This window comes from Ostrea edulis, chromosome 5, assembly GCF_947568905.1.
Source record: "Ostrea edulis chromosome 5, xbOstEdul1.1, whole genome shotgun sequence".
Taxonomy (NCBI): domain Eukaryota; kingdom Metazoa; phylum Mollusca; class Bivalvia; order Ostreida; family Ostreidae; genus Ostrea; species Ostrea edulis.
Window position 1 is genome coordinate 46,248,825 of NC_079168.1, and position 27,445 is coordinate 46,276,269.

The window sequence follows — 27,445 nt, forward strand, 5'->3', positions numbered from 1 at the left end:
TACCGTGTTTTATTTTATCGTCTTGTCCAAAAAAAAAAAAAAAAAAAAAAAAAAATAAAAAAGAAAGAAATATTTAAAAGACGTCATTCTTTATCAGTTAGAAAACACACCTCTCCCGCAGAAACGCATGCGTCTTCTCCAATTTTATATCAAAGAATGTTTTGCCGGCCTATAATCGATTTACAATTTGAATATCACCCACACACATGGGCACACACACACCCGCACACACACACACACACACACACACGCACAACTGGCTGTTGTAGCCTGCTGCTTAGGACGCTCGCTTTGGAACCAGGAAGTCCGGCGCCGTATTCAATTTTCGCCACAGGCAACAAACAAAAACATCTCTTAAATGCTTTACTGAGACCATTTGCAGACTTTATATTGGTTTTCGTATTCTCAATACATAGAAAAAGATAATAATTTTATTGAACATTTGTTTTGGTTATTTTCACCCAACAGTAAATTAAATGCGATTTTAGATAGAACCCTTAACTATATGCCCAATTTCCCTTCACAACAAACTTTCAAGTCCTATAATAAATTAAATATTCATATGAATACTTTATGTCTTACGAACCCCTCACCCTAGTTTTTTAAAAAGCTTATCTGAGGTGAAAGCTCGTGTGATATGGGTGCTGCTTTAGTATTTATTGTTTCTTCTTTTTTTATTCCAATAGTCTTTAATTTAATTCAAGAATTTATTTTCATAAATTGAAAAATTAGAATGGTTGATATTAAAGCATTTACTGTCATTACAAATAACACGAAGAATGTGCTTTGTGATTGAAAATCAGGGCAAAAAAGGGGTGAAAGTGTATGCTCTTCTTTCAGAGAATATCTGATTTCTTAAACGTCACCGAATTATTACGTCACAATGTACAGCACGTCATAAAGTGTACGACGTAACACACTCTCCCTTGCGACTAAACATAAACATACTGTGCGCTTGCTTGGAGGCGATACATTAGATAAGAGTAAAGCGAATGGAAAATCAAAAGAAGATGATTTCTGGACAAGTTTTCCGTTCTATGGCAGACGACAAGGATTCGAAAAATGATTTTGTACCCTATGAGCAGGTTAAGGACACCATCTCGAAAATTGAAGTTTTAAAAGCTGCAAATGCAAATGTTTCTTTATTCCTGCCGTCATGGGCTGACGACGAATACTTCATGCAGTTACACAAACCAAAGAAAATAAAGAAGAGAAATGTGTTTGAGACAAGCATGCAAACTGGAGAGGCAGTGCTGGAGAAAGAGTCACAAGACAAGACAACTGTTGAGAGCTCTCTGAACGCAGAAAACGGACAAATCAAACATTCTGTTCCTGAAATCAGTGGCGAAGAACTTGGTATAAAAACAGAGGATGTTGCAGCATATATCCTGAGCATTGTCGAAAAGGCATGTGCAATAGTTCTTCAAGATATAACAGCCCAGAAACTAGATCAGGATGACGGCAGTGTAATGATAGAAACAAAACATGTGAACACTTCAGATGCGAGTCAGGAAATGAAAAATGAGTGTCTACAGAAACCTGTTGAATTACAAGAATTAAAACAGAAAACCCAGCCGGTCAAAAGTGAACTGGTCAAACCTGGGGAGCTTGCGGCCTTAGAAACAGGGAAAATACCAAAGTTTATTCCCCGAAAGCTGTTTCTATCCAGTATAGAAAGCTTTAAACTTGCACCCGATACCCAGGATTCCACCAAAAACGAAGAATCGAAGACCAAGCCCATGAAACCAAGGCCTTTACGGTATAGTTTCCTCTACACCACGGGACTTTCCCCTGCGGAAGAACCCCGTGTGGTGAGACCGCGGAGAAGATGGAGGGATCGCATTCTCAGCTTTTTGGGATTTAAAAGATAGGCATTCTGAAAATTATGAAGATGGAAAATTGATTTTAAAGGATTTTTTGGCAAAGTATTATGTATGTTCATGGTGTTCTTAAATGGATTAAATTTGTTTTCCAACTGTTATACCTCTTGATTGTCCTCATACTGCGAAGCATTATGACGTCAGCACATTCATCTAAATTTAGTTAACAAATGGTGTAATCGAGGCGTGCACAAAACAAAACTTTCCAAGTATTTAATGAATATAAAAGGAGGGGGAAAAATCACCATTTTTTGTATGACATATAACAAGGTGTGTGTGTGTGTATGCGCGCGCGCGCGCGCGCGTGTGTGTGTGTGTGTGTGTGTGCCCATGTGTATGTGTGATATTCAAATTGTAAATCGATTATGGGCCGGCAAGAACATTCTTTGATATAAAATTGGAGAAGACGCATGCGTTTCTGCGGGAGAGGTGTGTTTTCTAACTGATAAAGAATGACGTCTTTTAAATATTTCTTTCTTTTTTCTTTTTCATTTATTTTATTATTTTTTTTTGGACAAGAATTATTATGACCACGATAAAATAAAACATGGTATATGTAAAACTTCCAACAAGAATTTTAAATGTCGAGACTTTTGCGGTATACATTCCGAACAGTGAGACATTCTATAATTAGAAGGCTGTGCCACGCCATCGATCTGTACGTACATGGATTTCACGAGAACTGATGTTAAACTCGATCATTACATTGAGTATCGTAAAAATGTTGCCAAGATTTTCGTCATATGGTAGGTTTGGGGGGGGGGGGAGGGGGTTACATCCGTATTTAATGATTATTTCTGTCCAAGCTGTGTTACATTGAATCCCGAGAATTTTAGAAGTAATCTAATTTTAAAAAACCAGACAGCCGGAAAGATCATGTGATGTTATAAATACAATCAGACGCGTTGCATTGCATCGTGTATTATAAGGGGGGAGCCGGAGAAGAAGTTGGTTTTACAGTTGTATGAAAATTCTTATCTTGGAATATAATCTGATGATTATATTTCCACTACACTACTACTATTTTTTTAAAAAAAGGTAAGGAAGCAGCCTATAGATTGAAATTAAAAAATGTCCAACTTTCCCTGTAATGATAGCGGGAAAAGAACGATGTCAAAAATAGTGTGGAGTTAGTCCCCACCTCCACCCCCTAGTGCTACGTAACTCAATGCAGGTCGAGCTGTTTAATACATTGCAATTTGATTTTAATAATGATAATAATAAAAATATTTTCCAAATATTGAATCGCACGGGAAAAAAGAAAAAACCCACCCAGATTTCAACAGAAAGATTACATAAGATACGGATTCCATATGCATGTAAATGTAATTAACATTGTCCAGGCGCGGATCTCTAGAAAATGTTGGGAGTGAAAAAGTGATCTAAAGTGTTGAAATTGTGAGATGTATTTTGTATTTTTTATCGTCTGCATTGGGTTTTATAGGCTAACTACCAAATAAAAATACTCTTTCAAAAAGAATTTTAAATGACAAACGAATTTACAACGTATATTGCTAAGAGGTGTGATTAATTCACACACACCCCCTTTCAAACTAAATTTGATGAATGTTGAAAATAATAATCGGTGTGTTAAAATCGATGTCGGATAACATACTAGTAAGCTTACAGGAGTTTTATCCCTCCCCTAACTGCTTGAATTTATAGATTTTTATTCCACAATTAATGCAGAAATAATGTTCCCGGAAATATATAAATTCTATACTCTGATACCACTCTCTCTTTCTCTCTTTTTAAAACCAAAATCAAAGGGACATGTGTGTTGCAACCTCCGTACCCGTCTAGATCTGCCAATGTAATGTATATGCGTTGGTTGCACATGTAATTTATGCATATCTAATTGCGTTTTGGTCGTCCAAAATATTGATTAAAGTTAATAATTAATTGATGATATGCTAAAGATATCTTGATCCTGATCAAAATAAGTAGGGGACTAACACCTTACAGATTTTGAACATTACATTTGACTCAACATTATTGCCTGCGAAAAAAAAAAACAACAACCACACAATGGACACATAAATAAAATCAATGACTAAACTTATTTTGCAGTCACATTATTTTTCATTAATTACATAAAAACCCTTAACTGGCACTTAATCACAATCAGATTTACTAATATAATAAATCCTTATATTGACGCTATGAATTGTGGACAGCAACCTGTATTCAAGGGGAAATAACTCGAGCTTCATTGTGAAAATGTATCCCATTTAGAGGTCTTCTTATTCAAATATAAGACCATGTGACTTTACGGAAACTGCCAAGATCAGAAATTTTCGCGTGCAACGTCACGGAAAAAGAAATTATACATAATCGATCGTCTGATCGGACAAACGCATTTTCGTATCGATCGATCGGACAGGCGTAAACTGTTTATAGCTTGCTGTTGACTGTGGTACATTGCGAATTAAGTTCAAATCTTATATCAGACTAGATGCTTTATTGATCTACCAATAAATAGTTGCAACATATAATTAACGATTCTTTTCACTTAGTTTGTTCATCTCCGGAATTGATCAAAATTGCTCTAAATATTTTACCAGTCTTCGCATTGGAATTTTCTCGCGCTTTATGAAGTGGCGCCCCCTAATTTCAATTCCTGAACCCGCCCCTTGTACATCTTTATTCTCGATAGAATTTGTACCTAGCCCGATCGGTCTTTTCGCTCAAGTTTTACACCGATTTAGCTATGAAAGTTTGAAAAACCGTTGTTTTACAATTAGACTAGCTACATACATGTATTATAAAACGATAAATAAAAATCACGTCAAGTTTTGAGAACGGAAACTCGGGTTTTGTGTTGTTGTTGTTGTTGTTGAATTCAAGAATAGATATCATTGCTTATTCATTTCTTTGACGCATGAAATGAACATTTTCTCGTCTTCTTTACGACAACTATTAGTCTTAATAGTCATCATAAAATAATCGTCTAGAAGCCAGAAATTTTATGGACACTTTGAATAATTTCTAATGGTTCTGTTGAATATTTGGCATGAAGAGATCCTTTAACGTTTTCATAGATACGAACACATCGATTCTGGCGTAGCGTTAAACATAGGTAGTGGTTGCTCCTTCGCCAGGCACCCGGCTTTAGAAGGGAACGTCACAGGTGTTTTGTTATTACCTTGACACATGCAGATGTAGGCGTAGACACGACACAGAACCTTCTCTGATTCAGTCTCGTCATGCACAGGTCAAATTATGGCTCTTCACCTACAGCTGCTGTCGATTTCTATTCTTTTAATTAAGGAAAGGAGCTTGATTTAAACCTATAAAACATTTACAATATAATTTTATTACGTTTACACAAGTGGTTTATTTCCATTTGGGCCCAGTAGACATGCAAAGGTACAAGTTACTAAATTATGAATTTATCATTGATTGTAACAAGCTTTCTTATCAGTATTGGTAATCTTTGCCATGACTATGATACAAGTTCAAATTAATATTGACAAACAGTATATCAACTTATGGGTAGCTAAACTAGTTATGGGGCAAGATTAACGACCAATCAATTTTATTACCAATCATTCAAACAATGTTTCAATCAATTTTAAGCCAATTATTGGCCAAGAACCTGGAAAGAAACAAAATCCGAGGCAAGGTTAGGCAAATTCCGGCAAGTTCACTACGAATAAGCACTGACGAAGCTATAAAGTCATGACACTCTAATATGTTCCAATGTATAATGCACAAAAACGAAGAAAAATTCAAGAACGTTAACACTACAATGGCGGCAGTATTAGAAAGCTGGGGGGGGGAAAGGTGTGGGAGTGTGGTTGAATTTTGATCAAAATGAATTTAACCCATGCGTAATATAAAGTGAAAATCCCGTTAAAGTCGGACTCGGAAGATGTAAGAATTATCCATCATATATTTCATAAATGCCCCAATCGCCTTGGCAGCCACCGGTGTTCCCCGACCGACTGTTTCAATAATATCACTCAACTCATAATAGGTGTAGTCGAATTAAATGAAATAAGGAGAGGGGCTCCTAAATAAAAGTCAATAATTAAAAAGATTTTTATGTATCGTAATATTATACAAATAATGAACACTGCATAAAGATGGCAACACGGGAGGAAAATATTCTGTATCATGTATTAAACACAGACTCTTGTTTCTGTAAATAAGTTATGACCTCTGTATACTAATAATAACAATTTAATGTGATTGTATGCCAACATGTTTGGTGAATCAATAAATTGAATTGAATTGAATTGAACTATTTTATCTCTAAAGAATTCCAAACGTAATTTTAGAAGAGCGTGCTAGCCAATCAAAATCCCGCACTCATACTGCGCGGTATCAGTACAAAGCACCGAGCTATAGACCCATGTTTTGTTTCAGTTTTCGGAGATAATGGGCAATGAAAGCAGTCATGCCATACATGGTTTTTAAGTTGAATGATTGTACAAGAGAACGGAAGTAGATATATTTGCATTGCATATTCCCTGAAAGCTCAAAAGGCTGACATTCTCAGGGGGTGCCATTCGGTGTCATTTGAAGCTAAGTACCTTGTGTTATTATCAGTATACAGAGGTCATGACTTATTTACAGAAACAAATGCCTGTGGTATCAAAATAAAAATATCGATCGAATGTGAAGACGAGCAATTTGTTACTGTTGTTACATCAACTGGCTGAAAATTTGTATCCTTCTTGTACAAGTATCTTTTTATATAAAATTTAAGAAATATATTTCATTTTTTAAAATACATGAGGGTATGAACAGCAACACGTTAGAGCTTCCTGAAAAATATGCTGTCGTGAAGCGCTGCTGTTCATACCTCATGTATTTTCAAAAATGAAATTCATTTTCAATATTTTACTTTCATTTCTGTCAGATTAAAATAGTCGTACTATACTTATCAAGATTAATACGCACATCGTTCATATTCATGAGGAAATGACTATCATTTCAATTATTCAAATATTTATATTTATTCCTCTATAAAGACATCTTATATAATTTATGAGATATCTTCTATTTTTAATAAGATATCTAATAAATTTTATAAGAAATCTCACATTTTTAACTCATATTTTTAAATATACAATAAAATACGGTTTATAAGATATATCATAAACATTTAAGATATCTTATAAAGTATATGAAATATCTCATAAACTTTATAAGATATATTGTATATTAAACAAGACATCTTATAGAGTTTATGAGATATCTTATAGAAATAGATTTTTTAGAAATATATTTTTATAAGATATATAAGATATCTTGTTTTACAAGATATCTCATTAACTTTACGAGATATCGTATAAAACATACAAGATATCTAATATGTTTAGTATGATATCTTATAAAAGTAAATTCAAATGACTCTTTTTAAATTTATGAGACATCTTATAAAATTTATGAGATATCTTATAAAACATAGATATCTTATGTTTTATGATATATCTTATAAAATATATGAGATCTCTTATAAACTTAACCGCCGCGGTGATCTAGAGGTTAGAGCGTTCGCCCCGCATGCGGAAGGCCGGGGTTCAAATCCTGGCCGCGACAGACCTAAGTCGTTAAAACAGGTAGTGACAGTTCCATCGCCAAACGCTTGGCAATCTTAGTAGGGTAAGATATACTACAATATAAAGGCAAATCGGCAGGTGACAGAGTCCCAATGGTTACTACGTATCACCCTGTCTTGAAAGACCTAAACAACATTCTGAAGAAGCATATTCCCATTCTTCACATGAACCCAAGAATGGCCGAGGTCTTCAAAGAACCTCCTATGGCTGCCTTCAGACGTCCGAGAAATCTGAAAGACATGGTGGTGTGAACCAAATTGGAGAATCTTTTGCCCAATGGGGGCTTTAAAACATGTTCTGATAGCAGATGCCTGTTGTGCAAACACAGCGCGAGCACAGACAGTTTTGAGAGCCCTGTCACCGGCCGATACTACCGAATTCTTGGGGACACATCCTGTCGCACGGACAACTGTGTTTATCTCATAAGCTATAAGGTTTGTGACCAACAATACGTAGATGAAACTGGGGACCTGAGTAGAAGGATCAATAACCACCGGTCTACCATTAAAACCAAAACGGTCAAAGAACCCGTTGCCGAGCATTTCAATCTCGCAGGTCACAAATGGGAAGACATGACAGTAGTGGTTATTGACCATAATGCTCACTGGACCGATGTGGAGAGAAAAAACAAGGAGAAATTCTGGATGCATAAATTGAGGTCATTCCGCCCCCATGGCGAGAACAAACCCAATGACTTCACCAGAATGAATGTAGCCTAGCTTCCCCTAGTTATAACTCAGTATTGTTCTGCTGGTTTTACACTTTCTTTTATGTCGTCTATTTGTCACGGCATCATCATTAGCCTAATATTGTTGCACTGGCAAGGATCTGAAGAAGAATTTTTCCACGTATTCAGATTTAAAAATACGATTTTTCTTTTCCGACAACCCACAGAAAAATTACACTAGTTCCAAATTCAACAACAATCAATGGCTTCAATTTTCATCGGCCATTTTATACAAAAGGCAGGTCAAAATTTCATGCTATATATACCTGCACTGAAATGATATTAACTGAGGTGTAACTAATTATAGTTTTATTATGTACTGAAATTAGGTATACTCGGTCGTTTTCATTAGCCTTGATTCTCACAACCTATAATCCATTCACCAATTGTCAAGTGCTAGCTGTCTTCTGTCGTCGGCCATTGAAGGTAAGTTGGCATTTCCATCACTAGCTGTTTGTACATGTATATTGATAAATAGTAAACAGTATTGGAAGTGTTACGAAATTCATTCACACATTACTCGTTTGTTAGTTAATGAAACTTAGTTACTTTTATAGCAAGTATTCAAATGTTAATCAAACAAGGAGAAATGTTAAATCAAACCAAGAAAAATAACTATATTTATACATAGTTGCATAATTCAACCATTCTATTTCTTATTTTTAAGGGAATGTTGATTCCTTTATAATTTCATCATGTATTCTGTCTTCAAAATTTGTTCCCGGGGTCACGGTGGGGTTTCAGTGCATGGGTTCACAGATTGTTGAAAACAACACGGGTCATTGTACGTCTTGATCTGAAAACTTCGTGTTGTACACAAGGCATATTTCGGTGATTTGTCGCTTGAAGGCGAATTTATTTAAACGTGCCGTTTGGATAATCTAGAGAGTAGTTAGTTTGTGAGATTAAAAACGCTTATTCGCTCAAGGATTTTGAAAGCTCATTCCATATAAAAGGTAAAGAACTTTCCACCCTTTATATTTGCTTGTTGAGCAAGTATCTTTATTTTTCGCTGCGCTTCAACAAGAGGCCATGGACAGTATTCACAGCTTAGCATTTTAACTCAATTATCCACAGGACCATTCACCATGTGAAGGTACCGGTCCTGTACCAGATTCGTCTGTCCTTGTGATGACTCTAGACAGAATGTAAAGTATTACTATTAAAGATATCAATATGCAAATTTTTATAATTGATTTTGATCTATTCAGAAATATCAGTTAGTGATAAATCAGCATAAAAATAAGACATCATCCTCAATTGTTTTCTGTAATTATTTTTGCAATATATTCTTCCGAGCAGTTAAGGTAACTGTCATTGGTTGTAGAGTTTTTTTTAAATTGCAAAATTTTTCATTTATAACTTCCAGTAACTCTTGTTTGCCTTCATTTTTCTCTCACAAAATAATCAAAATATCATTTTATCACGAACACCATCTAAACTGCCGTGTTGACAAATTCTTGGATGTTTTTGTCCTTATAGTGGACTTTCAACTCATGGATCATTAATTTCACAATTTGAATGAAGGCCTCCATTTATAATTCTGTACCTATACTTAGTGCCCTATATAGCCGTGGATCATGAATTTCTTTATTTTGGTAGAGGCCTCCAAACTCAACATAAATATGTATCTAGTTTGTTTCCTAGATGGTGGGAAAAGAGACATTTCATGCATTTTTTTTCATTGCATAATTCTGGTAGCCCACCCTGAAACCTTGGTCCAAGACCATGCATTTTGCAGTTTTGGTAGAGGCTTCAATATACCTTGTTTGTTTTTTTAGATGTTCAGGAATGTAGGAACAAATTACGGATTTTCACTATATGATCCATATAGCCCTACCCTGTCCGATTCATGGGCCATTAATTTTACAATTTAGATTAAAAAAAATATATCCATGCTTATTGCTTAATATTACTTACGTACTATCGGTATGCACCCGTTTTGCTAATTTGATTTCTAAATGTTCAAAAGTAAAGAAGACATTTTAAAAAAACAAATAAATGTTTCTATGAACAAGTGAAGATAACGAACAATGATCAAACCCATCATACTCTTAAGATTCATACAGACCCATCCCTGCGACTAAAGCCCTAACCCAGGGGTCATGTAATTCATCATTTTCATAGCGGATAACTACGCAACCAGTTTTTATCCCAGATTCCCGGGAATAAAGAAGATTCTTAAAGATTGCACTGTTTCTAGAGGTTTCAGCCATACTCATAGATCCTCAAATAGACAGAGAGTTTGAAATTCACAAATTTTGTTTTCCTACCCAAAAGATGCTCCATAATTATTTTGGTTAAAATTGGCCATGCAGTTTCTGTTAAAATGAAAAGTATGGTAATCAAAAGTTAACGATGGACGACGCACAACGATATACAGGCACTGTTACTTGTAGCAAATGCAACATTAAGAAACCAAGAGTGGTGTATTTGATGTTGTGTGAAAGCATCAATCAATTGTGACATAGAGATATGCATGTATAGATCAAATTACTCTGCAGTTTGTCAATCATTTCTTTCCTCTTTTAGGATAAAAATGTCCCGTGGATTTGAAGATCTGCCTGATGAGCTATTACTGATGATATTTTCCTACCTCTCGTTCTATGACCTCATGAAATCCATTCAGCCCGTGTGTGTCCGTTGGTGGGTGCTTTCAAGTGAGAAATGTCTTTGGAAAACTTCAGGTGTGTTGAAATGGATGGAAGATGCTGAAAGTCAAGAAACATACCTGGCACAATTTCGCATGATTACGAACTACATTAAAACATTGTGCATATCAAGTATTGGTAACAGCATGGGATTTTTTTTATGGTGAAGGTTTAGCGACAGGTCTGGAAAAATTGTATCAAAAAAAGTTTGGAATAGCCGATTCACTGCTATTCCTTAGAGATGAAACCAAATGTCCAAATCTTGAAAGGATTCAATGTCTGTACTCTGATCTAACGCTGGAACAGTTCACGAAACTCCTGGATAAATATTCCCACGTAACGGAGGTTTCATTTAACCACAACGATCAGATACGATACGACATGGTTGTTCCGTCCATTAAGAATCTGCATACCCTTAAAAAACTGGAAATCGCAGAAGAAAATAGATACAGTGAATTGTATGATGACACTGAGAGATTGCAGTATGACAGGACTTGGAATACAGAGCTGGGAAATATTGCCAATGCTCACCCTGAGCTTATTTACTTAGACATCAGTTCACGTGGACTAAGTTATCAGACTATTGACGCATTCATCGAAAAGTGTCCAGGACTAAAATTTCTAAAACTTACTGGAGAAAACGATTTGAAAAACTTTAAAAAGCGCAAAGAAGTTACTGGTATGGAAGAGATAGTTTTGGAAAAATTGTCTATAGACACAACTGGAATAAAGAACCTAACGTCTGCAACTAAATGGAGTCTAAAGAGGCTGTCTTTGATACAGTGTCTGGAATTAGACGAAAATGCGTATGAATACATTGGTTGGCAGAGTCCTTTACTAGAGTACTTTGCAATTGCTGATCCCAAACACGAGGAAGATCGAAAGACTGGATTTGGTTTTTTGCAAGATGTAACTCCCATAAACAACAAGAGTTTGATGTACCTGTCCAGCTGCAGAAATCTTCAAGTTCTGAAACTGAATTATTCAAAGTCTTCAGATGTATCCGACGAAGGAATTACAACTATTGCGCACGGCTGTAGTGAATTAAAGACCATTGATTTGGAAGGCTGCTTTGAAGTTACAGATTTAGGCATAATGGAGCTCTCCCGTCATTGCCACAAACTCTCAGATGTGAATCTCACTCTTTGCATGCATGTTACAGGATTTGGATTTAGTTGCCTGGTGATGAATTGCCTCTGGTTACAACGTTTGCAGACGCATACCTGTTATTTTATGTCAAATTTGAAGTTGTGTGATGACCAGAAGTTTCCTGAGCATCCCTTTTCGGCATTTGCTTCCATAGCAGAAAATGAACATGGGATTGATGCTTCTTGCAGATGTATGGCATTGCTTCAATTCTCTCCAGACCAAGAGAACCAGCTGATTTGTAAAAAGGTATATGAAGCCTATGATAAGATCAAAGAAATGTTTGGTATCGTAGATCATAGGCCAGAGAGAGATTCAAGACAAAACACAGATCACTGTTCTTCAAACCACTCTAAAGCCCAAGCAATAGAAACTGTTGGCGCCATGATGGATACAGATACACCCCAACCACCGAAAATCCCAGCTTACAGATATTCATCAGAACATTCCTGGATAAGAAATCTAACATTGTCTAATTGTCACAGAGTAACCGATGCAGATGTCATTGAAGTATCCAAATTTTGTCCAGATATTAAAATTCTTGACCTCTCATTCTGTATGAAGTTGACAGATGAAAGTGTAGTTGCCATCGCAAAGAATCTTACAGTTCTGCACACGCTTTCATTAGAAGGCATTTTGCATCTAACAGACCGGTCTTTGGTAGCTTTGAACAAAAGAAACTTTAGTGTTTTGACAATCAACACATCCCCCAATATGTCACTACAAGGTATTCAAGATACTGTGCGCTATTGCAGAAAATTACGTACCCTAACATTGCTTAATGATGAAACAACAGCCGTGGTTTTCAACAAAGTAACAATTCAAGAAATCATATCTAGTGATGAAGATGGCCCGGTTGTTGAAGAGTGTGGTTACAGGGTAATAATTACCAGGTCCTAGTAATTTCTAGAATCCCATGGCTTGGATGTATAGAAAACATTTTAAACACGTGGGTTATCAAATATCTAGCTTAAATGGCTTATATGACGCTATCTACCAGTTGAGTCTGGTTGGTAGTATGGTATCCCTCGTAGCAAAAGATGATGCACATTATGAGATACCTAGGTTGCAAATAACACATGAATATAATTATATACTCGAATGTACAGCTTTGTCAAAAATAAGGAAAATGTTGTTGGGTAGTAGGGTGAAGATAACGAACAGTGATCAATCTCATAACTCCTACAAGCAATACAAAATAGATAGTTGGGCAAACACGGACCCCTGGACACACCAGAGGTGGGTTCAGGTGCCTAGAGGGAGTAAGCATCCCCTATTATATATGTCTTCGTCTTTCACATGTCTTCTTGTACATTCCAAATCAATATTGTATCTCTAATTTAATCTGTAACACATATGAGTATATATATAAATTTTTGGATTGTATACCACTATTAATGGTCTGAGAGAAATAAATGTACTTGAACTTAAAGAAGTGTTGTGTTTAAAGTGCTTGATTAATTAAACAATTTTTTTATAAAATTTGTTAATACGCTGAATTTGGTTAACTTGTGGTATTTTATCGAAGGAAGTAGATCACTTTTATTTACTAAGAATGAATGCGATGAACTTTGGTTTCGAATATAAGTTTTAAAGGTTTTCTTTCCTTTGTTAGATTAAAATATGCAGACCTTTGCAGACATTAAAAGTATTGTATTCCTGACATCATTGAGTCTATCAGAATAAAGTTAAACATATAGTCCCAAGAATTTATTTACAATACATCACGACATATAACAATCTAGTAGATATTAAAAAGTTATGAAATACATGCATATGGCAACAATAAATATACATTCATAAAATATGTAAATGATATTCTCACAATAGATACCAGCAATATGCCAATGTTTTTCCTATTGATTAAAATTATTGATTTATCGCCTATATTTTTGCTTTGTACGAGTCATAACTTTCTTATTTTAAGTTTTAAGGAATGAATCTTTTAAAAAAAATCGTTGGATGGAGGCATTACCACGAAAAGAAAAAAAAAAATAACGGACACCTGCATAATTGCGCGTATCGCATAATGCAGAATTTTCCGTCTCCCTTTTTTTCTTGGTGACCTCCATCCAAAGGGAAAAAATTAGATTAATTCCTCATCATTTAAGTGGATTACAACACTTAGTTTGAATGATAAAAAATGGTATGATTCAAATTGAATTAAAGATTTATTCTTGGACTACGTTTTACGTCATTTCAATATGGGCGTAGTAATTTTTAAATACACAACAACATTAACAAAGACGGCAATGGCGGTTTCCACTAACTGTGTACAGTTGAGCAAATGGGTTACCTGTTAACTGAAAAGTGCAATTTTGAAAAGATGAGTTGGAGATAAATCCTGTAAATAGAAAACTGCTGGAATTTTGTTGAGGGGAACTGGCATTTTTCTTCATAGCAAGCGCAGCGAGCCAGCGCGAAGCACTTGATCGCACTGCGAGATCTAATGACAATAGCGCAAAAAAGTCCGAGCTGAAGCTGCACATTGTCTAGGACATCCCAAAAGTCCCTCATAAAAAATGGCGCAGATCTCGCAAAGTTACATATCTCCTTGATCTCAGTTTATGTAGATTTTTAAAATATAGTCTTTGTGGTCCCCTACACAATGCAGTTGTGACGATGGAAATTAACCTTGACACTTACATGTATACTGTGACAGAAATTCATGCACATATGTCTATGTAATATTTGACATAAACTGATTGTGATAAACTTGATTAATTCAAGGCTTGCGAATGAATGTCAATGTATCATTTCAACAACGAAAAGGGGGAGGTTCAAACGTGCAAAAAAAAAATATTTACTATTATGCGAATGTTGAATTATTTGAGCCGTTCCTAGCAAAAAAAAAGGCCCTTATGTATTTTAGTGCTAAAGTGTGAACTCTAGAGAACAATCCCTCAAAGTATTAGAGCAATATTGATTGTCGTTAAAATATTACGGTCAATACGCAACTTCCGAGATATCAGCTCTTCTGTGATAGAGGTGCGTTTAGTGTTCTGTTGAACGCTTGGGTGGGTACAAGATGTATACATATACTAAAGACTAGCTATGTAAATACGGATAAAAGTAATGAAAGTGTAAAATTTGTTTATATCAGCTGTTGGTATACATTAAACTGACCATATATTAAGAATAATATTTGATTGAATTAGGTCATTAGATTAGATATGAATATATTTTTATATTCTCTTCTGCACGAATGATATTCTAATCAAAGAAAAATTGTGATTATCGATTTTTGTTTGAGCTGTTTTATTATTAACTACAACTAAACTTACTAATATTGTGTGCCCCTGCAGTTCGGGTGGTTGAATGATGTCTGATAATCGGCCTTTAGGCAATATATGAAGGCAGCGATAAGCATTTGTACACACCGCGTGTGGACGATAGTATGTTTTGTGTTTCACTTTGCGTAAGAGTTCCACAAAAGGGAAAAACTATTGGGTAACTCGGAAATTGCGTATTAAAGATGACAACCCACTCGTGATTGGTAACTGTGACCTTTTTCTTTACAAATATGCAAAAAATGACGTCACGTTTTTTAATTATGACGGTTTTTGAAAAAAACATTGTTGGATAAGATAAGGGTCTCTTTTGCTAGGAACAGCTCATTCAATAATTGTGGTAAATTAAAATACGTCATTGTTGCATGGGGGTATTCAGGTCAATTTTCAGGATAATCACCGTCTTGCTATTTTGAATAGAGATTTTTAATGATTCTTTTTATTATTCTATATACTGTGCGATTTTCAGTAAAATACAGATTTTTCCTGTTTTCTTTTAAATCATTGAATGAAAGGTGAAGATAACGAACAGTGATCAATCTCATAACTCCTATAAGCATACAAAATAAATAGTTGGGCAAACACGGACCCCTGGACACACCAGAGGTGTTTTGTGCACAAAACATAAACTTACACTCTTTTTCGGTAAATTGCTACAAATTACAAAAAATTCTTCATTCGATTTTTAAAAAAAGAAAAAGAACAGAAAACTGTACAGATAAACATAATAGTTCCGAGTGTGACCCTACGATTGGTTCGTTTTTAGCTTTCTTTGTAGATAATTAACATATTTTTTGCATCCAGAAACAATTGTTCTCGAATCCTTTGATATTCTTTGTAAAAACAATTATTTACTCCTCATACATATTACGAAAGGCAAATCATATTTAGGAAGGTGATTGGTGGTGCCTATAGATGTGCAATACGGTTTCGGAATTTTCATTTTCGCCCGAGGGCCCAAAAAAGACGCTTTTACGAGAAAAAAACCCAACAAAAAAACCCTCATTCCCAGAACTCCTCTTACAATTTACGAAGATGCCAAATAATCTTTTGGAAGATGATTGCTGGTGTCCTGAGGATGTACAATCAGTTTTTATCCTGGGACCAAATGGGAGTAAAAAACGACGGATCATTTTCGACCCCCCCCCCCCCAAATCACAGGTTCCCAGAACTCATACATTTTGCGCAGTAGCCAAATCATCTTTTGGAAGATAACTGATGGTGTCTTAAAGATGTGCAATAGGGTTTCAGAATTTTCATTTTTTATTTTCTATAGAAAAACCTTTTTCACCTTGAAGGAAAATTGGATGGAAGAACGACGAACGAAAACCTGGTACTCAGAGCAATGTGTCATATGCAACAACAAGAATTTATTTGCTTCAAGGGTTGGAATCTCAACCATTTTAAATACATGAAATGTACATTTAACCAATCAAAAAAATGATAGGAATTTGGGATGACCACGGGGCACTTGCCCATCAGAATATTCGATGCATCTTAACATACACAGGAAGAATAGATATGGTGTGGCGTATGTTATTTGGTAACTATTGTGGCTTCTTTACTAGTTACACAAAGGCAAACACTTGGGTGTGGGAATTACTGTCTTATGATAGCATCTATTTAGGTTTGTTACTGATTTGTCGGGTTGCTGGAGCAAATTGATTGTTAATTTAAAAAAAAAAAAAAATCTTCTTGTTTCTTGGGAATCGGGAGTCATCCAACACATTTTGTTGAGTTGATAATGTTAGGGTTAAAGAACCGATAGCAACTGGGATGGCATGTTCATGTAAATTTGGAAAATATTTGTAAAGCAGATAACTTCGTGAATTACACACTTCTTTTAAAACTTCGCATGGCCTTGGGATACGCAATTTTTACGAAGCCCCTTTCCTTCAAGTTCTCTTGATCTTGTAGTCGGGTTTTGGAAAGAACAAAGCTTCAAAACCCCTTCATTGAAGAAAACTGCCATGCCTGAAAGAGAAACGATTCTTAGCTTTACTGTAAAACAAACTTTTATTAAAATCTGTTCACCGCCGGTAGAAATAAGATGGTCGTCACTGTAGTGTAGTGCTGAACAAACCGAGAGTAGGGGAGCATGTTCATTAACAGTAAATAAAGCTTCGTAAACAGGTTAAGGAGAAATAATACAGCATCATTACAAAGGGCTTCCTTTTTAAGGTGGCTCACTACACCCTGAAATAGTTTCTCAAATCAGTACTAATTAATTTAAGCATAAAAGATATGATGATATATAATAAGTATAGAGACCAAAAATGGCAGCAAATATGCAAATTTAGATAAAAACATGATTTTAAAAAAAAATATTTCAACACATATAAACAAAAGACTCGGATTTGAACTCGAGATCTGCGGTTCGATCGATACAAATAATTTCACAAAACATTTAAATCGCCATCTTGTGACGTAGTGTCATAAAGAGTATAAGCTTTAGTGTAGTGAGCTACCTTAAACTTTAACGAAAATATAGCTATCAACAATACATATGGATGTATATTCCTTTATATAATCGCCTAGCTGATTATCTCAGTAGGTTAACGGTTCTTGTCTAGCAGGGGTTTTAATTTTTTTTTTCCGTATTACTTTCTACTAAAACTGTATTTTTTAACTAGATAAAATAAATATGAAACTTTAATTAAAAAAAAACAACTTATCTATCCATATGTGTTATTCTTTCGTGAACTGCTTGGCGGATTCCATATAACACATGTTTAGTATTATAGTATCCAACCCACAATAACCCCCTTCCCCCAAATTTCAAGAATTGAATTGAATGTAATGTGATCGAAATTTTATGAAACATTTGTTTTAATTTACGTCTCTTTGAGAATTTTTCACTCATATTGAGACGTCACCAGTTGTAGGTGAAGTATCACAAAGTTAGACATATGCTTAGCGCTCGGGGCCATAACCTTTGTTTTTAAGGTCATACCTGAAGGACCCGCGACTTTCACTTCTAAATACCGAGGTTTAGCGAAGGATAAATCACTGTCTATTTTCACGTCTTAGGTTTGGCACGGTCATAGCACGAACGAAGGTTGAACTCACGATCTCCCGATCACAAATGAATACTACCGCGACATAAATGAAGATCGGTAAAGTTGGCTACTAGTAACCAGCTACTAGTAACTGGCTACTTAAAAAGAGAAAAGTTGGCTACTAGTAGCCAGCTACTTGAACTAGGAAAAGTTAGATACTAGTAGCCAGTTACTAGTAGCCAGCTACTAAAAGTAAGAAAAGTTAGCTACTCGTAGCCAGCTACTACAAAATATAAAAATTATAATTACTGATAGCTCGCTACCAGATAAAGGTTAATGAGTTTGAAAATTATTATCTATCAGATTTATTTCTAAAGAGGACGAGGAGTCGTATGAAATTCCATGCTCAATTATCCCCAATTACATAACGTTGCGATGCAAAATACGAATACACTTTTTCAACTGAGTGTTTACTTTAAAAGTGATACGGATTGAATTCAGACCTTCAATCATTTGATATACCATCCATTTTGAGATATCGACTACTTTTACAATTTGATTCGAGTTACCCTGAAATTTCAATATAAGTGTGAATACCGTAAGAAACTTTATGTTTATATAGATATCTGACGAATTTACGACTATACATATGACAAGAAGTGATAGATGGTGTTTTGGTACGCCACGAATTTTCAGATATCGCTCTTTAGGAAATCAGTTACTTATACATTTTGATTATCGGTACAATGAAATTTCAAGATCAGTATGAATACCTTAAGGAACTCCGTCTTTATATCATATATTTAATTAACTTACAACGATACGTATGGCGAGTAGTGATATTGGGGGTATCGTGATATGTCATCAATTTTCAGATATCACGCCTTTTGATGGCAGGTAAACTGAAATTTCAAGTTTTTCGCAAATATCTTAAGGCACTCTGAGTTTGTATTAGATATCTGACTCATATACAATTATCAAAGTGAAGAAGAGTGATATTAGGTATCTTGACATGCCATAAATTTCCAGATATCACGCTTAAGGAAGTCAGCTACTTGTACCTATTGATTCCTGGTATCCTGAAATTTCAAGTTTTTCAAAAAAATCTTAAAGAACTCTGTATTTGTATTAGATATCGGACTAATTTACAACTATCTACGTGAAGAAATATCATATTAGGTATCTTGATATGCCAAGAATTTTCGGATATCATACTTAACGAAGTCAGCTACTTATACCTTTTGATTGCAGGTAACCTGAAATTTCAAGTTTTTCATAAATATCTTAAAGAACTCCTTGTTTGTATTAGATATCTGACTAATTTACAACTATCCATGTGAAGTGGAATGGTATTAGGTATCTTGATATGCCATAAATTTTCAGATATCACCCTTAAGGAAGTCAGTTACTTATACTTTTTGATTGCAAGTAACATGAAATTTCAAGTTTTCTACCAATATTTTAAGGATCTCTGAGTTTGTATTAGATATCTGAGTAATTTACAATTATCAAAGTGAAGAAGAGTGATATTAGGTATCTCGATATGCCATAAATTTCCAGATATCACGCTTAATGAAGTCAGCTACTTATACCTTTTGATTCCAGGCAACCTGAAATTTCAAGTTTTTCATCAATATCTTAAAGAACTCTGTCTTTGTATTAGATATCTGACTAGTTTACAACTATCCATGTGAAGTGAAGTGGTACTAGGTATCTTGATATGCCATAAATTTTCAAATATCACCCTTAAAAAAGTCAGCTACTTATACCTTTTGATTCCAGGTAACGTGAAATTTCAAATTTTTCATAAATATCTTAAAGAACTCTTTGTTTGTATTAGATATCTGACTAATTTTCAACTATCCATGTGAAGTGGGATGGTATTAGGTATCTTGATATGCCATCAATTTTCAGATATCACCCTTAAGGAAGTCAGCTACTTATACATTTTGATTGCAGGTAACATGGAATTTCAAGTTTTTCATAAATATCTTAAAGAACTCTGTATTTGTATTAGATATCTGACTAATTTACAATTATCTACGTGAAGAAGTATGATATTAAGTATCTTGATATGCCATCAATTTTCAGATATCACCCTTAAGGAAGTCAGCTACTTATACCTTTTGATTCCAGGTAAACTGAAATTTCAAATTTGTCATAAATATCTTAAAGAACTCCTTGTTTGTATTAGATATCTGACTAATTTTCAACTATCCATGTGAAGTGGGATGGTATTAGGTATCTTGATATGCCATCAAGTTTCAGATATCACCCTTAAGGAAGTCAGCTACTTATACATTTTGATTGCAGGTAACATGAAATTTCAAGTTTTTCATAAATATCTTAAAGAACTCTGTATTTGTATTAGATATCGGACTAATTTACAACTATCTACGTGAAGAAGTATGATATTAGGTATCTTTATATGCCAACAATATTCGGATATCATACTTAACGAAGTCAGCTACTTATACCTTTGATTCCAGATAACCTGAAGTTTCAAATTTTTCATAAATATCTTAAAGGACTCCTTGTTTGTATTAGATATCTGACTAATTTTCAACTATCCATGTGAAATGGAATGGTATTAGGTATCTTGATATGCCATCAATTTTCAGATATCGCCCTTATCAAAGTCAGCTACTTATACATTTTGATTGCAGGTAACATGAAATTTCAAGTTTTTCATAAATATCTTAAAGAACTCTGTATTTGTATTAGATATCGGACTAATTTACAACTATCTAAGTGAAGAAGTATGATATTAGGTATCTTGACATGCCAACAATTTTCGGATATCATACTTAACGAAGTCAGCTACTTATACCTTTGATTCCAGGTAACCTGAAGTTTCAAATTTTTCATAAATATCTTAAAGGACTCCTTGTTTGTATTAGATATCTGACTATTTTTCAACTATCCATGTGAAATGGAATGGTATTAGGTATCTTGATATGCCATCAATTTTCAGATATCGCCCTTATCAAAGTCAGCTACTTATACATTTTGATTGCAGGTAACATGAAATTTCAAGTTTTTCATAAATATCTTAAAGAACTCTGTATTTGTATTAGATATCGGACTAATTTACAACTATCTAAGTGAAGAAGTATGATATTAGGTATCTTGACATGCCAACAATTTTCGGATATCATACTTAACGAAGTCAGCTACTTATACCTTTGATTCCAGGTAACCTGAAGTTTCAAATTTTTCATAAATATCTTAAAGGACTCCTTGTTTGTATTAGATATCTGACTATTTTTCAACTATCCATGTGAAATGGAATGGTATTAGGTATCTTGATATGCCATAAATTTTCAGATATCGCCCTTATCAAAGTCAGCTACTTATACATTTTGATTGCAGGTAACATGAAATTTCAAGTTTTTCATAAATATCTTAAAGAACTCTGTATTTGTATTAGATATCGGACTAATTTACAACTATCTAAGTGAAGAAGTATGATATTAGGTATCTTTATATGCCAACAATTTTCAGATATCACCCTCAAGGAAGTCAGCTACTTATACCTTTTGATTCCAGGTAACCTGAAATTTCAAATGTTTCGCAAATATCTTAAAGAACTTCTTGTTTGTATTAGATATCTGACTAATTTACAATTATCAAAGTGAAGAAGAGTGATATTAGGTATCTTGTCATGCCATAAATTTCCATATATCACGCTTAAGGAAGTCAGCTACATATATCTTTTGATTCCTGCTATCCTGAAATTTCAAGTTTTTCATAAATATCGTAAAGAACTCTGTATTTGTATTACATATCTGACTAGTTTACAACAATCCATGTGAAGTGGAGTGGTACTAGGGTCTTGATATGCCATTAATTTTAAGATATCATGATTAGGGAAGTTAGCTACTTATACCTTTTGATTGCAGGTAAACTGAAATTTCATGTTTTATCAAATATTTTAAGGAACTCCGTGTTTGTTTTAGATATATGATTAATTTCTCAATCCACATATGAAAAGATGTGCTATTAGGCATCTTGATATGCCATCAATCGTCAGATATCGCCCTTAACAAAGTCAGCTACTTATACCTTTTCATTCCTAGTAATCTAAGTTTTCCGTACATATCTTAAGGAACTCTGCGTTTGTAATAAATATATCATTCATTTACCATCTCCCATATGACAAATTGGTAAATTAATCAGATATCTAAAACAAACACGGAGCTCCTTAAAATATTTTCTAAAAACTTGAAATTTCAGGTTACCAGGAATCAAAAGGTATAAGTAGCTGACTTCCTTAAGCGTGATATCTAAAAATCGATGGCATATCATGATACCTACTATAAGATTTTGTCATATGTGCATTGGTAAATTAATCAGATATTTAAAACAAAGACGGGGTTCCTTAAAATATTTTCTAAAAACTTTAATTTTCAGGTTACCTGCAATCAAAAGGTTTTAGTAGCTGACTTCCTTAAGCGTGATATCTCAAAATTAATGGCATATCAAGATACCTAGTACCACTCACTTCACATGAATAGATGTAAACTAGTCAGATATCTAATACAAACACAGAGTTCTTTAAGATATTTATGAAAAACTTGAAATTTTCAGGATACCAGGAATCAAAAGGCATAAGTAGCTGACTTCCTTAAGCGTGATATCTGGAATATTATGGCATATCAAGATACCTAATACCATTCCACTTCACATGGATAGTTGTAAACTAGTTAGATATCTAATATAAACACAGAGTTCTTTAAAATATTTATGAAAAACTTGAAATTTCAGGATACCAGGAATCAAAAGGTATAAGTAGCTGACTTTCTTAAGCGTGATATCTGGACAATTATGGCATGTCAAGATACCTAATATCACTCTTCTTCACTTTGATAATTGTAAATTAGTCAGATATCTAATACAAACTCAAAGTGCCTTAAGATGTTTATGAAAAACTTGAAATTTTAGGTTACCTGCCATCAAAAGGTATATGTAGCTGACTTCCTTAAGTGTGATATCTGAAAATTGATGACATATCACGATACCCAATATCAATTATATTCGCCATACGTATCGTTGTAAATAAGTTAAATATATGATATAAAGTGAAATATCATACGACTCCTCGTCCTCTTTAGAAATAAATCTGATAGATAATAATTTTCAAACTCATTAACCTTTATCTGGTAGCGAGCTATCAGTAATTATAACTTTTATATTTTGTAGTAGCTGGCTACGAGTAGCTAATTTTTCTTACCTCAAGTAGCTGGCTACTAGTAACTGGCTACTAGTAGCTAACTTTTCCTAGTTCAAGTAGCTGGCTACTAGTAGCCAACTTTTCTCTTTTTAAGTAGCTGGTTACTAGTAGCCAACTTTACCGATCTCATAAATGAAAGTAATTCACGAAAAGAATGTTCAAAAGTGATAACACAAATAACAATTATCCGCCATGTAAATTACAACAGTCCATAGTTTACATATAGTAAATTGAAATACAATTTCTAAGATAAGCTTGTTCTAACAAAAGAAAGTATAAGTCATCATACAAAGGCATTCTTTTTTATTCTATATCACTACAACCGATTCCCGTGGGGATCCGGGTTAGAGCAGGTCCTCAGTACCCCCCTTGCTTTTCGTAAGAGGCGACTAAATGGGACGGTCCTTCGGATGAGACCGCAAAAACCGAGGCCCCGTGTCACAGCAGGTGTGGCCGAGCACATAGGGTTAAATTTTGCAGCCCTTCACCGGCAATGGTGACGTCTCCATATGAGTGAAATATTCTAGAGAGGGACGTTAAACAATATTCAATCAATCAATCAATTACTACATACGGAGATGCATTGTGACTCCTACAAAATTTTTTAATCGCTATGAATAGAGTTAGGCATTACATACTATGTCTACCATGTTATTCACAATAAAAATTTGGCACTTTGTTGTTTAAAACGATAAAGTACAACAGATTGTGCTTTTTGTGAAAATTCTAAAATGTGTTTATGGATCGAATACTAATACGTTAAATCCGTCATGATGTTATTCTGTAGTTTCTAAACTCGCTATGCAAGTAAATTGGATATTGAATTCTAACAATTGGTAGAAAAACGTAAAGCGCTGACTTATGCATAGGAGTCCTACCAGGTACCTACATATTTAGTGATGTCATGAGGTCCTTGTTTACACCCAAAAGAGATTCCGTTCACCGTCAAAAACACTCAAAGAAGCAGGGGATTTCGTATAGAGAAATACCATGCTACAGTAGAACATCTTGAATATGAAATGTGAAGATAACGAACAATATGCATGCATTGGGTGGGGAGGGGAGGGGGGGGTAATTATTTCATTATTATCATTATACATTTATATAGCGCTTTATCTAATTAAAGGGAAAGGCGACCCTAACCACACTGTTGCTTTTATGAATAAAGTATTAGTTACTGATATCATAAATGGCAGTCTTTAACAATAAAATTCCTTGCTTAACGATTAATTCAATTTTAATCTATCATATAGTCTTTACAAACCGCTAAGAGAGCGGCCATTGGAGTTTAATTTATGACATCACACCGTCGGTTCCGGTTTATTTCATCAGCAGCACTGTAAACATGATAAGTCACGAACAGGTAAGCTTGAAGCCGTATAGATTGAGCCCGTTCTTTCGCAAGAAGAAATCAAGAAAAGAAGACGTTCAGTGGAATCGTAGACCAGGCAGACGGTACACATTTCTTTATACAAATGTCTCGACCCTCAACTTGTCATTACGCAAATGATAGTTCCACAGTTTACATAGTCTTTTCTTTTCATATGACTTGGTTAGGTCAGGAATTTCGAGGAAAAAAAATGTTTTCACATCTCCCCTTCACATTAGTTTAATGAACTGCTTGACAGGAAAGCATCAACTTATTTATTCGTAAAATTTACCACATGCACATCTTTGATGATATTAGACTCTCATCAAATCCGGAACGTCAAAATTATTGATTTTTGTGGTCTTGAATACAAAAGGGTTCCACATCACGGCAGCCTTTATAGATGGCGGGAATTTCAATTTTTTACGTTTTCAAATTAGTACTGAAGCTTATCTAGGCCGTATATCAACAGAATAGTATGGCAAATGTTTATCATATAATTAATCCTATCATTTATCATGTAAAAACAATTTGGGGTTGCCTTCCCCTAAAGCGCTTTACATGTATATGACAGTCTGCTAATAACACACACCACTTCAATAGTGAAACGTCATTAAAGATGTGAGAGTCGAGCGCTATCTTTTATATCAATCTAGTCTATAAATAGTGCTAGGAGAATTATCGAAAGCTTCCTTTCTAACTAAGGAGACCAGAGAGGTATAACTCACATGGTGGGGAAAATTTGAAGAATTCGCACTTTGACAAACGATGTTTCTTTTAAAATGTTGCAGTGGCGTAGCTTCCATTGAGGCAACCGAGGCAGCTGCCTCGGTAAAAAAAAAAAACACCTTTTACGTTGTTAAAATGTCGATAGCTTCTGGGGGGCTGCGCCCCCCAGACCCCCTGCCTCGGTAATATTCGAACCCAAGCTACGCCTAAGTGTTGGATACTTACTTGGGTCTTTGCAAGGTCGGAGGAACGCTTCTGAACGGTTTTGGTAATTTCTGAATAAGACATGCTCGTCATCTGGTTTTCCTGGCTGAAAGTATGCAAGGTGTTTTTAAAGCAATTTTTACAGCATTTTTTTGTGTGTGGAACTTTGTATGATATTGTTTCCACTGAATTTTAAGAAATTTGAAATTGCTTACAGTTCGTGGACCCCCTCCTTTGGGGTGATGTGTAGTTGCTGTGAGTATTTTCATGTAATAACTATTCAATCTTCAATTTCTTTATTGTAAATGATACATATTACAGCACATTTTGGAACATATTGTACATTAATTCTAATGTAGTCTTATTTCAATTATATTCATAGGCCCGGTCTATGCTCCAAACATTTTGCGATGTCGAGAGCGGGCGCTTCAAGCGCCTATGATTATAGAAAGGCGCTTGAGTGCACCTTGTTCTCTTTTTTTCAGTTTTGGTAACAAGCATCCAAGACAACTGTGACCTGTTGAAACAATAGGTTCCCGGCATTTGCATGAAACAACGGAGAAGTTTCCTTAACGGTTGGTGAATTTTACATTTTATAAAAATCAGTGTCCTTAGCTGTGTGCTTCACTTCTCCACAAAATCGCACGACAATATGCAAAGTATTTTCGGATTTTAATTAAAAAAGCAGTGGCACACAGCACTTCTTCAATCGTTTAATTCTGCATTGGTAAAATGAATGCGAAAACTAAAACCTTACTTTACAAAACGATACAATAAACATGATGAACTGACCACTAAGTCGATAGTTTTTCCATCAGGTGTCAATCCGAGAAACTTCGAGCGGTCCGTCTCCGACTGAAACGAGTAGACGTTGGTAAAATTGAAGTCTACAGCATTGACGTTTACCGACTGCCTAACAATAAAATGACCTGCAAAATATTAGCAAGGGATATAAACTACATTTCATTTCAAATCTAGCGTTGTTGAGTTGGCGTATCGAACGAATAAAGGACCCAATAGAAAAAATGACTGGGGGAGTCTCTACGTATGAAAATGTTTCTGTAGAAATACTGCTAGAATAAGTGTCCACTTGTAGAATTTTGACGCAATTGGTCAGTTTTTATTTTTATGGTGTGTAAAATTTACCCACCCATCCCCGTTATTTGTTTTAATTAAAGCATTAGACTTTTTTCTGTCAATAGAATTCGAATTGGATCACGTTGAGTTGACAGGCGCGGATCACCAGATCAAACACTTCGCGTCTCGTGCGATCTGATGATCAGCGCCTGTCAACTCGACGTGATCCGACTCTTCGGCTCGAGTTACTGCAGTAGTGATAATATATATACGTTTATATACCCATCAATGTTTCGGTGTTTTTTTATACTGTGGATTACACAGAGTGTGATCCGGTTTTCTTGTGCTTTTCTGATTACGTACCAACCTGTATTTATATCCCCGATAGATATTTTAAAATGATACCTTATTACTTATATTCATATTTTTGATCGATAACCATTGCTGAATTGTGTTAACAACACGTTTCCATGCATTTCACATTGTTGACCTACATAATGCTTCGTTCAAAATGACGAAAACACAAAACAAAGTTCCATCAAATGAAGTACTGTTTTAATTATCAAAACG

The 27,445-nt window shown here is 34.8% G+C and overlaps 2 protein-coding genes across 2 annotated transcripts in view; one reads left to right on the forward strand and one right to left on the reverse strand.

Annotated features, from left to right (window-relative positions):
- The first annotated feature begins 11,209 nt into the window (after positions 1-11,209).
- On the forward strand, positions 11,210-12,874 carry LOC125651141 (F-box/LRR-repeat protein 2-like). The gene has a single exon (XM_056166093.1). The coding sequence runs from the start codon at positions 11,210-11,212 to the stop codon at positions 12,872-12,874; it is 1,665 nt and encodes a 554-aa protein (XP_056022068.1).
- A 795-nt stretch (positions 12,875-13,669) lies between these two features.
- Positions 13,670-27,445, reverse strand: part of LOC125650719 (uncharacterized) — a 39,703-nt gene continuing 25,927 nt past the window's right edge. Inside the window, exons 9-11 of the mRNA XM_048879236.2 lie at positions 26,591-26,727; positions 25,820-25,904; positions 13,670-17,238 (exon numbers count right to left, since the gene is read on the reverse strand). Coding sequence (XP_048735193.1) covers positions 17,108-17,238; positions 25,820-25,904; positions 26,591-26,727 — 353 coding nt within the window. The 3' untranslated portion in view covers positions 13,670-17,107. The remainder of the gene's footprint in view (positions 17,239-25,819; positions 25,905-26,590; positions 26,728-27,445) is intronic.

Bases quoted from the DNA above. Each gene is read 5' to 3' on its own strand.
- LOC125651141 (XM_056166093.1), top strand. From the start codon at position 11,210: ATGGTTGTTCCGTCCATTAAGAATCTGCATACCCTTAAAAAACTGGAA.